The 12,598-nt window shown below is 39.5% G+C and overlaps 1 protein-coding gene across 2 annotated transcripts in view; it reads left to right on the forward strand.

Moving 5' to 3' along the window:
• The window catches only part of fam184ab (family with sequence similarity 184 member Ab), a 233,802-nt gene that overhangs the window by 157,673 nt on the left and 63,531 nt on the right, over window positions 1-12,598 (forward strand). For both annotated transcript variants that reach the window (XM_074685172.1, XM_074685173.1), the window contains exons 13-14: window positions 608-758; window positions 6,846-7,058. In XM_074685172.1, coding sequence (XP_074541273.1) covers window positions 608-758; window positions 6,846-7,058 — 364 coding nt within the window. The remainder of the gene's footprint in view (window positions 1-607; window positions 759-6,845; window positions 7,059-12,598) is intronic.

The following is a 12,598-nucleotide window of genomic DNA, read 5'->3' on the forward strand; positions in this document are numbered from 1 at the left end:
AATTTAGATATGTAAATAATTGAAAATAAATACTTAAAATATAATACTTAAATAACACAAAACTGTAAATAATATTATGTAAATAAAGTAAAAATATATTCTTAGAAGTATTCTAATAAAAAATTAAATTGTATGGAAAAAGTTGAAATAATAAACTCAAAAATATAATAATAATAAAATGACATAAAACTGAAAATTGATGTATGTAAATAAAAAATATATATTCTTGAAAAATATCATGATAACATGACATAAAAATGAAAATTAAGTCTATTCAATAGAGTAAAAATGCATCCTTAAAAAATATAATAAAAAATAACTAAATTTCAACTCGCAATTTGCTTGAAGGAAACAAAACAATGGCTTCAAACTGCTTCACCTTTGTGTGCTTGAGCTCTCACTCAGTATAATTTTACTCTCAACTTTTTGCTCATACATGAACTTTACGATTCCATTTTTATTTTGGGTTACAGCACTGACCTTTTCTTCCTTTGCTTTTAGCTCCTAGAAAAGTTTTCGACCAACCTTTTTGTTAGTTAACTGGTTTTTAGCATGAGTGAAATAACTGACACAGAAACAAACTCTGCATGTCGTTTGTCTTCTTCAGGCAGGAGTGTAAGAAGCTACGCGAGGAGCTGAAGGAGAACCACGAGGAGGACAAAGCCACGGTGCTGGCTCAGCTGTCGCAGAGCAAGGAGCAGGAGCTGAACAGTGCCAGAGAGAGCTGGCAGAGGAAAGTGGAGGACCTGCTGGAACAGGTACAAACCGCTGACGATGGATCCGTGAACATGAACCAAACCGTGCATGTTTTGCGTTTGAACAAACTCCTTTCTGGTCTGAATGTCTTCTCAGTGATGTAAGGAGCGCTCTAATCACACCATGATGGAGCGTTTCTTGGACTGAAAGGCCTTTAAAAAACTCTTATAGGAAAACCAGAAGGAATAATGTAGATGATCAAAATGTACAGGCCAAGAAGAACAAGCAGGGAGAGGTAATCATTAGTCCTTGATGTAGTGGACCTGAAGCATAAGTACCCCCATTTACTGGTTAAAGATGGCTTTAATCTTCAGCTCGGGCTGCGGATCTCTCTCAGCACAATACACCAGATGCCTTGTAGTGCGATGGCTGTAATTATACCAGCAGTAAAAAAAATCAATAGGGAGAAAGAGGGGGAGCAGATGAGAAAAGCAATAAGAGCAACTGCATCCCGTCGCAGCTTTACTTACCTCCAAGCCGCCACGTCTGCGCCTGGCTGACTTTCCTGTCCTCGCACAGCTGGACTCACACGTACGTTAGTTAGTGCTGTTGTTGAACACACCCCAGAGCAGGCGGCTGTAGCTAACGACCGCCCAGTAATATTAATGTGGCATGACTAAGCTCTCCTGTGGCCATCGTACGTGCACACAAACCTTGTCAATGGCTTTATTTATGTTGATTTCTGCATGCCTCAGTGCGTTACACTGACGGCTGCCGTACTGCTGCTGTCCATCAGCTCCATACTGATGATGAATGCGCCCACTTCACGCCTCACATCCGTTTTTATTTACTCTAATGTCAAATTATAGCAGCGGTCAGTCGGCTGATAGACACACACTGACAGAGTGAGCTGTTTGGAAACTGTTTGCAGACTCTCTTAAAGTGCTCTGTGTTTTGACGGATCAGTGTGTGTCAGTGATGCATGGGGAGATAAAACTTAAGACACATGATTTCACTCTGATTTACAGACCTGCTGCCTCATTTATTTCTTTATTTTTGTTCAGATAAACAAACCCAACACTCTCTACTCAGTTCAACTTTAAAATTATGATCAAGTTATCTGAATAAACTTTACAAAGAGAAAAAGTAAATACAGTCTTCATCTTGGTAAAACCCCAATTCTGAAAAAGTTGGGATGCTCCCTGAATTTTAACAGCAACTGAATTTAATGGTTCGATAATTTAAACCCCTTGTTTGGTTAAAATAGCATATAAACAACATGTCAAATACTGAAACTGAAAAGTTGCAATATTTTATAAAAAAAATTAACGCTTGTTTAATGAGCTTCGTATTTCACAAACTGTAAGACAAGAGCCTGTTTACCATTGTTGCATCATCTCTTCATTTAAAAATATTTGTAAGCAATTGTGAATTAAGTTTCTGAAGTTAAGAGAGCTGAGAGTTGTTCTATTTTTGCCTGTTATGAGATTTCTATGGAAGCCCATTGATGCCAGGTAAGAAAAAAAAAAGAAAAGAAAAAAATGGAGAGTTGTTCTTAGGGGAAAAAGGAATGCTGTCTAATGATAATAAATAAATAAATGGATTAATTAATGAATAAATAAATTAACAAATAATATTAAAAAATTCAGTTTTAATTTTTTTATTATTCCGTTTTTTTTTGTTCCATATACTCAATGAAAATACATATCATACTTCTCATTTATCCATCTGTATTCGTACCACTTAAGCCAACAGTAAAATATCCACGATTCAGTAAGTCGTACAAAAACATGTATGGACCAATTAGGTATTCAGTAAAATGTATTTATAAACATAACTATTTTTTTAAATACAGTAAAAAAAGAACAGGAACTTTAATCAAACATACATAAAAACCCATAAATTAAATGTTGGAGTAAAACTCGATGACACCTAAAGCTGTCTAAAGAGGGAACATAAAACAAAGAAAGGACACAAAGATCTACTCTAGATGAATGATATCTTATTGGTGTGACATCTATTATCTATCTATCTATCTAAAAAAAAAATTCATTTAGTCTCAAAGCAAAGGTAATTCTCTCCATCCTAAAAATATATCATAGATTATTTCTCCACAGTAGGTTTTCCAGGTTGTAAAAACCTTCTAGTTATAGCTTTTCTGCTGGTGGCACTAAGCATCCAAAATAAGTATTTTATAAAATTATGATATTCTTAATTGAAATATTGAGGTATTAAGTCATAACTATGGGACAAAATGTCTTTTTTTATTTTGTCTTGTTTTAGCAAGTCTTCCTATTTTTTAATAAATGGGCAGAAACAGGCTTCCATAGATTTCAGTTGTTCAACAACCCAGAGTCTCCTTATCAAAATTCTCATTTTATGATGCGTCATCAAATGTTTTTCATGCATGACAAGTCAGGGTTGGAGGCAAGCTAGTTTAGCACCTGGACTCTTCTACTTCTGAGCCATGCAGTTGTATTACCTGCATGACAAAACAATATTCCCATCGATTTGCTGAACCATGTAATGTCTTTCCTGAAAAGGGCGTCATCTATGTTGCTCCAGAACCTGTTCATATCAGCTCTGATAGTTCCTCCGCTGATGTTTGAGCCACCTATCCCATTAACGCTCATGAATCCCCATCCAGTGACGGCGAGTCTTTTCACTGCAGGAAATTAAAGCTTTACAATCACCAGCCTGCTCCCTCTGAGCTCTGAATATTTTGGACAGATTCCTGCGTACTCACTGTTTGTGCCCAGAGGTTGCAGAATCCTGTAATACGCCATCAAACACACTCTGCAGAACAATTCCTCATCTGCCAGAAGTCCTGTAACGTAATGACGGCTCCAACCTTGAACTCTGTGTGAAACATGGGCGTTTTCTGCTCGCCGGCCTAACAGCTGCCAAACAACTACACGCCCATAGAAAGAAGAGTCCTGGTTCTGTGTTCGAGCTGTGGCAGTACATGATGGCTAAATGGATAAACCTTCATGGAGCTGAGGTGGTGGTGCTGATGAAAGGATGTGATGACAGGTGGATATCTGAAGAACTAGACGCTGATGGTAACGAGTGGTGGCAGCTGGGGTGGTCGCCAATGACAAACTGATGGAGCAAAAAAGGGAACAGATTAAAAATTCAGCAGCAGTGATGGCTTGGTGGACAGAGGTCATGGTAAAATCTGGGTGATCAAAACTTTAAAGAGTAGATGTCCACGATGAAGAGATGAGAGACAGGGGTACAGAATGTAGACCTGGAGTTCTCCAGAGATCAGGAAGTTTAGCAGAGTGTTGATCTGCTAATGCCCAACTAGGATATAGTTTGCAGGGCAGCTCTCAGAGATGTTTGGCTTTCTGGGAGGTATGGCCAGCATTTCTGTGTCAGGGAACACTCCTATCTTCAGATTAATTAACTGATTTTTATGTTCCAAGGTTAAAAGATCCAAAAAAAAAAATTAGGGGGGTTTATGTGTAGTTCCTTTCAGTTTTACTTCAGTTTCTCTGGGAAATACTCTGGTTGTCAAGCCTTCACTGAAGAAAACTAAAATCTTATCAAGTGTTTTTTCTTACTTTAATTAAAAATAGTCTCAAACTCAAAAACTAACAAATGGATCTTGATGAAATTTTCAGGAAATATTCAAAATGGGATAAGGAAGAAGTTATTAAATTTTGGAGGTGGTCTGGATCACCGTCTGGATCCAGGATTTTTTTAAAGGATTCTTTATCATTGTGAGATAGGGCCGTTTTCACCATATGTGTATGTAACTCCACGATAAATGGTCAGATTGCTTTGCAAAACAATACAAGACAAGGTCACCATAATTTCTGAGAGATGTTAAAGTACGATCCAGATCCTGGCAATATTCTGGATACTAAGATCTGGAATATGAAATATGTACTGGGTCATCATAGTTTCAACACTGTCAGGTAACAAATTATCGTACAAACCTGCAACTAACACCAATTGTAGCAGACAGTCTGCTGAAAGGGAGTATAACATTAAAGTAGGACTAAAATGTTGCGTCTCAATCACAATGTGCTTGGTGGACTAGCCAGGTGAACGTGGCCAATATCAAGTCTAAAAAGACATTTACTACTAAAAATCGGACAAAATTGCTTGATGAGATTTCATTGTTTTGCAGTGTTGAACCTCCCCAAAGATTTTCTTGGATTAGTTATACAGTTTCAGCTAAACTTTTAGCGGCCCAATCAGGAAAGAGAGGTGGGAGCTGCGGAAGTGACGAGCAGACGTGACGTCAGCTGACTTTCATACTTGTCAGAGTTCCTTTGATTCTTAAGTTAACTTTACAAAAATGGCAGCAGTCGTCTAACGCCATTATCACAGCTGTTTCTTGTGTTCCTGTCGTTGTTCGTCTATTGTTTCTCAGCAGCAGAGTGCACAAGCTACGTCATACCATGGCTTGATGTGGATTGATCTGTGGTGAGATGGGATGGGTACCTTTCACAATTGTAACGATATGGTACCAATGCCCGTTACCTGGCAATCAGTACCAGTACTCAACGGTACCAATTTTTGGTACTTTTTTGTGTTTGTGTGGTAAAAAATACTAATTTGTTTAATAATAAAAAAACATTTTTTTTTTTCAATTTAATGTATTTTTTTCTTCAATACATAATCTTAGAATGCTGAGTCCATGTCCAGTATGGAAAATCGCTTACTCTTCCACTCCCTCACAGTCACAAGGATGTGTTTATGTACCTAAACATGGTACCCTTTGATTTTATGTGAGTCGGTACCAGGTACTCTAGACAGAATTTGGTCGGTACCTATAAAAGTATCTAATTCGGTACCCATCCCTAGTGGTAAGTGTGTCAATCAGAACAGTCGTCCAATCACCAGCTGCTGATTTTTTTGAAGGGTCTTCCTCTGAAAACAAACCCAAAGAGCTGCTTCCCGGATGGACTAGTGAAACATTTCTGTGGTGGATGTATGAAGCTGTTCATCTGGTGTGTCAGGTTATCACTATGTCCCCCTTAAAGGTATTTAGACTCTGGGTCAGAATCTAGAATCATCCCCTGACTCTTGACGGTTGACAGAACAACATCAAACATCCAAAGTATTTATTATTTGTATGGAGTAAGTTAAATTTGGTGGTATGGCTCTGTTCTGGGAGCTCCTCCACATCCCTACATTGAACATCAGTCTGAGGTGGGGAGAGCACACCTCCCTTCTCTTTCACCTACATACATGAAAAGCCAAGGCAGGGAGAGCAGCAGCAAAGACCCCTGACATATGCTGTGTCCCAGTTGGATGTGTAGATGTAATCCATTGAGCTGTCAGCTGATGAGGCTGGTGTTAAGAGCACCTGATACACTGAGGTAGAGGTTGAGTTTGTGGCCTGACATCGTGCTCAATTAAAATACTGACAAAACAAGTCTGCACACTGAGACATGTGAGGTCAGCGTCTCTTCAAGCCCTCGTAAAGATATCAAAAGAAGATGTTTTGTTTTTGTTTTCCAGTCGAGTCAGGACACCTTTAGCGAGATTAATGGAGAGTTAAAGAAACGCTTTAAACGCTTCTTTGCTAACGATGGAAAAATGACTGTGAGAGCTGTCGTTTGTCATTGTTTTGTTTTTATGTTCCAGCCAAAAAATTCTGTTCTGGCTCTTTTTCTTTTTTTTTTTCCTCTGCTCTCATTAGTTTTGTTTCTAACTGATGTTTTTTGTTGGACAAACCCGCTCTCTAAAACCTCCACGAAGACACGCTGAGAAACTGGAGAAAGACTCAGAGGCTTCAGACTCTGATATTTCCTTCAGGGATTCTCTCGAACCAGAACAGAGCCAGGAGCAAAGACCACATTGAATTAAAATTTATGTGAGCATATTACTCTTTGAGAATGTTGCATAATACGGGCAGTTTGTGAAATGTGTGCACCGTGTAATGTGCAGAAAATGTGGGAGTGGAGGGATGAGATGAACAAAAACAGGCAGTTAACAGGGATTTCAGCTAAACCAGCAGTTCAAGGAGTTTTATTTGGTTATGAAACAACCCAGCGTGGCTCTTTGGAGACAGCCTTAACCTTCTGCGCAGCTCGTTGTTTGGAAAACCACAGCTCCACCTGTTTGTTCCTCTTTCCTAAGAAGTGTGTGCATGCAGAGGTCTAACATTTCATTATTTCCCTCCTCTCTAGATCTCCCTGTTGAAGCAGAGTCTGGAGATGCAGCTCTCCCAGTCGCAGTCGTCGCTGCAGCAGCTGCAGCACCAGTTCAGCCAGGAGAGGGAGCACCTGAGGATGCAGCTGGACGAGCTGCAGACGGAGCACCAGAGGCGACAGCAGCGTCTGCAGGAGGTCCACTGCTGCGCCATGCAGGACATGGAGCACGCCAGGCAGAGGGACCTGAAGGTATGTGGGCGATATAAAAAACCCTCACCACACAGGCTGTCGACTTTTTAACTCCACAAACACTTAAAAGTGGAGTGGAGCAAAAAACCTCAAAGATTTCTCTCTTACCTTGGAGTCTTACAAATACGCTGAATGAACTTCCTTTTTTGTGAAATATTTCAAAAGCACCTTTTTATCCTGTAGCTGAAAATCTTACTCCCTGCTTTTTGCATGCAAACTTTAAAATTCACAATCTTTGGCCGTATCTACCTAATGACTACATCTTCAACAAGAAAAGTGAAGGCTGATATATCTGCCTGTCCAATTTGAGTAGCTCTCGTCAAGTCCAGCGTACTCCCATCTGCCAAAAGTTTTGTCAGTAACCATTAAAAGTCCAATCAGAAATTGCTACGTTGGCAAATCAGCCTGACAGAAGCACTGATGATGAGTTATCAGTGATGGTACGGCTCTTCAGGAGGGCTGCAGTCTGGTCAGCACCATGGACAGCTCAGGATGCAGACTCACTGCACAGCAGCATCAAAGCAGGTTATAAAATGACCCATTTTCAATCAATTAAACTCTGTTTATAAAACACAAAGTTCTTGACAAAAACAAAATAAGAAGTAGAAAAATAAACTATTAGACATTAAAATAATAGTAATAGGTGACCCGACAACCTTCCCATAAACGCAAACATCAACATACAACCCTTCACCTCCTCGGGCACAAGGTGAACACAGCATAATTAAAATCCATGCAGATGAAGTGAGGAACTGTGGAAACTCTATCTGAGAACTTTAATGAGAAAACACTGAAGGTAAAACGTTGAACTCAAGATAAGAGAATAAAAACAACTAAATTAAAAGAAACAAATAAGATAATTAAATACTAAAAGACCAAAACGGTGAAAGAGAAAATTATGTAAAACTAAAACTTTAAGGTACAGAATCAAAAAGCTGATAGAAGCAGTGAAGTAAATTAGATAAATGATTGAGATAGGGATGATAGAAGACACAAGAGTTTCTTCAAGTGTTTCTCCTTTTTCTATTTTTCTGTTTCTTTTTTCTGAATAAGCAAGCAAGAAAGCACTTTCTGAGCGTTTTTTGCTTCTGTCATATTGTCACTCACTGTGGTCTCATTTTTCTCCATAAAGTGAAGTGCAGCACCCCTATAGACGCAGGACAACCATGGCTATAGGCTGATGTAACTCAATTATGTCTTTATGTAGTGTTAACAAGAAAATGAAAAGCTGTAATTCATTAGTGTTTTAAACCTGCCCTCAAGTTTAGAAACCAGAGGGTTAAATAACTTAAAACAAGACATTTTTCTGGACTCATCAGCTGAATGTGGCTCGTGTCAAGTGTAATAAGACAATTTTTACTGAAAGGCAGGGTTGGCATACCTGAAAAACTAGCATGAATTTGAATGTAGCATCTTGTCAGGACTCCGCCTAGCCCCTCCTCCCCCTCCCCTTTGAGCTCCTCCAAAGCAATGCTCCCGCTCACATGCACGAGCGCGCTGATTCGCGACTATGATTGTAAATTACTGAAAGACGGACTCAGCACATCATTTTATATTTTGCACTTTGCTATAATACAAATAGTACATGTACATTTTCTCTAGGACTTACTAAATATCACTTTTTTTTTTTTTACTTGTCAGAGCCCCTGTGGTGAGAGTTTATCAGACTCTGATCCAGAAAAGAAAGCCTCCGTCTTTCTTTTCTTACTCTGTTTAGCTGGAGGAGCAGTTACCAGGGCAGATCTGGAGGGCAGAACGGCAGGACGGGATTTGATTGGTTTGACAGATTGGATCCTAATTGATGTGATTGGCTGATGTTTTCCTGGATTTTCTCCTGCTGTAGATAGCGGATATTATTTTCTCTGATTTAAGAACACATCATTTATTGCTTGCCATCACATATAGATCATTTTAACCAGTGTAACAAAAAGTGTATCTAAGTCAAACTACCAATTATACCTTTAAAATAAGACAAAAACACTTGATATGAATTCATTTTTTTTTGCAGTGTAGATGAAAAAGGGAAGTTTAACTTCAAATGAGCCTGATTTCCTTCCCAATTATCACTTTAGATGGTCTATTGAGTTTCTGATGAATCTAAATCCAGATATGTATCAGATCTTTTGGGGATATAACATTATCAGCAGAGGAAAAAGAGTTACTGTGTGAATGTGGTCAGTCCCAGCACACAGAAAACTCAAGACTTCTTATCACACGATCATACGAAGCAATTTGTTCAGTTTCAAAGTGCACGAACTCTGAACCGCTGCAATTATGTCATCTCCTGCGCCGAGTTAAGAAACTCCTCAGGAGCAGCCATCCTCGACATTTTTAATCCAATCAAGTGTTGTCAGACTCAAGGTTAGTCTGGCGGTGAGTCACCGGCGTCATTACTCACTCTCGCTGACAGCAGACAGCTCTTTTTCTGACTCTCTCCATACTGACAGCTCAGTGATTCCTCTTCACAGCGTCAAAATATGTACACACGGACGCAACATGCGTGCTCCTTCAGGGCGCCAAGAAAATGTTCCTCTGCGTTAATCCTCCCACTTTGCAGTCAAGGTCGATTTGGATCAGCTATACATCACAATCCTAAATCCCCTCTTTGACTGGGGCGCTGTAATTGTATTAATGCTTTAGGCAGAGTGGAGGTCAGGCAGCAGCGTCCTGACGACGTGTTTTTGGCAGCGCCTTGAGTAGAAGTGTGTGGAGGGAGAACATCACCTCTGAATCACACACACTTATGAAATCAGCTGTCTTCATTATTCTTCTTGTAAACAAACCTGACTGGAAAAACAAACATTGTTCTGCCTTTAATCCATCTGATGTCATTATACGGAGCAGCTTGTGCACATATTCCTCCATTTAACGGCAAAATCGACCACTTTTTGTTGAGGAAGAATCTTTCCTCCGCCACAGTGGAAGTTTTAAACGAGTAAAATAAAGTGTTAAAAGCTTCACGGAGGGCTTTTATGATGGCGGGGTGTTTATATTTCTGTCAGCGGAGCAGGCAGAGAGAACTCAATTATAGTGAGTGGAGGCATTAGACGGATGATTTGTGTGTTCTCTGTGTGTGTCTGCGCGGATGAGAGGTACATTCAGATTGCCTGGCGTTATCTGTTCACACTTTGCAGGCGGCGACATCCAGGGAGTAATAAAGTTTTCACATTTCCTCGCTACACAAACACATTCACATAACCTAATTTAGCTCTCCAACTTCCCCTGCCGCTAAAAAAAAAAATAGAAGCTACAAATAGAAGCAGTGAGTGTGAGCGGATAGCAATTCACTTTATCGATTTGCTTATCATCCCTCGACGTACTTATCTTATTCCTCAGGCTCTTGCTCACTCTCTGAGGGAGGATTGTTTTACGCTCTCGCTGTGCTCACTGCAGAGCTTCAGGGTTTGTACAGTGTCTTCTGAGCTTTCCCCTCAGACACAGTGTGGTCATGTTTGTTTGGATCAAGCCTCCATTGTTCCTGGATGGCCAAGATTACAAACTTTCACAAACCCCTCAAGCTTTGGTTTAGTTAATTTCAGTTTTTTTTGTGATAATTTTAGCTTGTAGTAAGTGCAGTTCACACAAATCAACAGTCAGACTTAACAATATATGAAAGTTAACATAAAATGTATCATAAATGCCTGGTTATGTGGATTTAAATCCTGACAGTGTGAGCCTGAAGGGGTTCTCATTAGCGTAACAACCGGTTTACTAGGAGTGGAAGAAAAAATGGAAAATTGATATATCAGGATTCTTTGTCAAAAAAAAACAAAAAACTTTCTTCATTTAAGTCTTTTTTTTAAAAGTGGATTTGAAAAATGTTACCACTTTTCTCCAGCAGATGGTGAAATGTTTCTCTCTGGCTCATGTGGTATACATTTCATGGGAAAATATGGCTCCTAAAGTAGTCAGTAGATATTATCATCATCATTTAACTTGTTAAAAAAGCAAACTAAAATATTGTAAATACCAAATAATCTCAATTTATTGCACTCAAAAAGATGAAATAAAATCATTATCTGGTTTATTAACCTTCCCATGCCCAAGAACATAAAGAAATTGACACAAAATATCTGATTAATGATTATTGTTCATTGATTCAAAAAATGTTTTTGCATGATTAAAAATATCCCTGAGACACACTTGTCAGGCCCAAAATTATGATCAATAACAATTCTACCCAAGCAGTCTTGTAAGCCTTCCTGTAGGATGAACTATTGGTTAAATAATTGGTTATTGGTGCCATGCTAACGTTAAAACATTAGCATGGCACCACTTTAGCTTCACTGGTAGAGCAGGTGCCCCATGCACTGAGACGTCCCTTCTGTCATCCTCCACATTTCCTGTCGCTCATAAACTGTCTTACCAAAATGAATTTAAAAATTTCCATCTTTAGGGCTCCTTTAAGGCTGTGTCTGATTTTATCAGCGTCATACAGTCAAATTGGCACTTATGCTCGCTCTATTCTATACTCTGGCGGCTGAAATACACCAAAATGTGTCTCTAGTCTCTGGCTCCGTTTCGGCAACAGATCAGATAGGTTTCCATTCAAGTCAATCTGTTAACTTACACTGGATCTGTTCTGTTCTCAGGGTAGGGAAGATCAAAGTTGTCACCGGAAACTACCTTAAAACACCCAGTGACTTTCAAAATAAAACAAACATGTCAAAACCGAATCGTATTTGGCTTGACTATGACAACTAACAGACATAATCAGCAGAGCCAGACCAGGAGTCAACAGGTTTGAGGTTTTACAGACAACGTGAATGAAACCAGGTTTATCAATGAAGAGGGAAACGTGGAAACTCCTCGATCTCGCGACTCCAGCTGTCTATCAGTTATGAGGCTTGCCGGACTGCAGCCGGTGTGAGTTAACAAAAGCAGTCAACACAGAAAGGAATGAAATTGGACTGCAGACACATCTGGAGTATTCGAGGCATAAGTGTCTTTGCTGCTGCTCTGCCTGCCTTGGTTTTCATATATGTGCATGAAAGCAGCTTTGGCATTTCACATAGGAACATGGAAGGCAGGGAACTTCCAAAATAGAGCCAAACCTTCAAATATCACCTGTTAAATCATTTAAATTACCTTAGGCTGAACAGTTTGGTGAATGAAGATGTTGAAACATTGGCACGGCACCAGTTTAGCCTTCCGGTGAAGCAGACACCCGATATTTAGTCCTAGTCACACTTGTAAGAATCGCTTCTTCTTACTCTCGGCATGGCATGATTGATTTAAAAATATATATATAAAGCTCCACTCCAGCTCCGCCTTTAAGGCTGAGTCTTATTTTATCAGGGTCATAAGTATTATCACAGATGCCTGCTCTTTTTGTACTCTAGGGATCTTTGCTGCTGCTCTACCTGCTGTGGTTTTTCATGTATGTGCTACCCAAGTAGCTGCCTGTTGCAGCAGCTCTCTCGTCTTCGTCCGTTTCTTGTAATTTCTTCGTCTCTTTTTCGTAATCTTTGTATTTGGAGTGGATCATTACTTTTTATGGTTCATTGTCGGTCACGGACACCAAACTTTTTGTGGCTTCG

The sequence above is a fragment of the Halichoeres trimaculatus genome, unplaced genomic scaffold (assembly GCF_033239565.1).
Source record: "Halichoeres trimaculatus isolate MK-OKI-2021-1 unplaced genomic scaffold, fHalTri1.1 fHalTri1_scaffold_13, whole genome shotgun sequence".
NCBI lineage: Eukaryota > Metazoa > Chordata > Actinopteri > Labriformes > Labridae > Halichoeres > Halichoeres trimaculatus.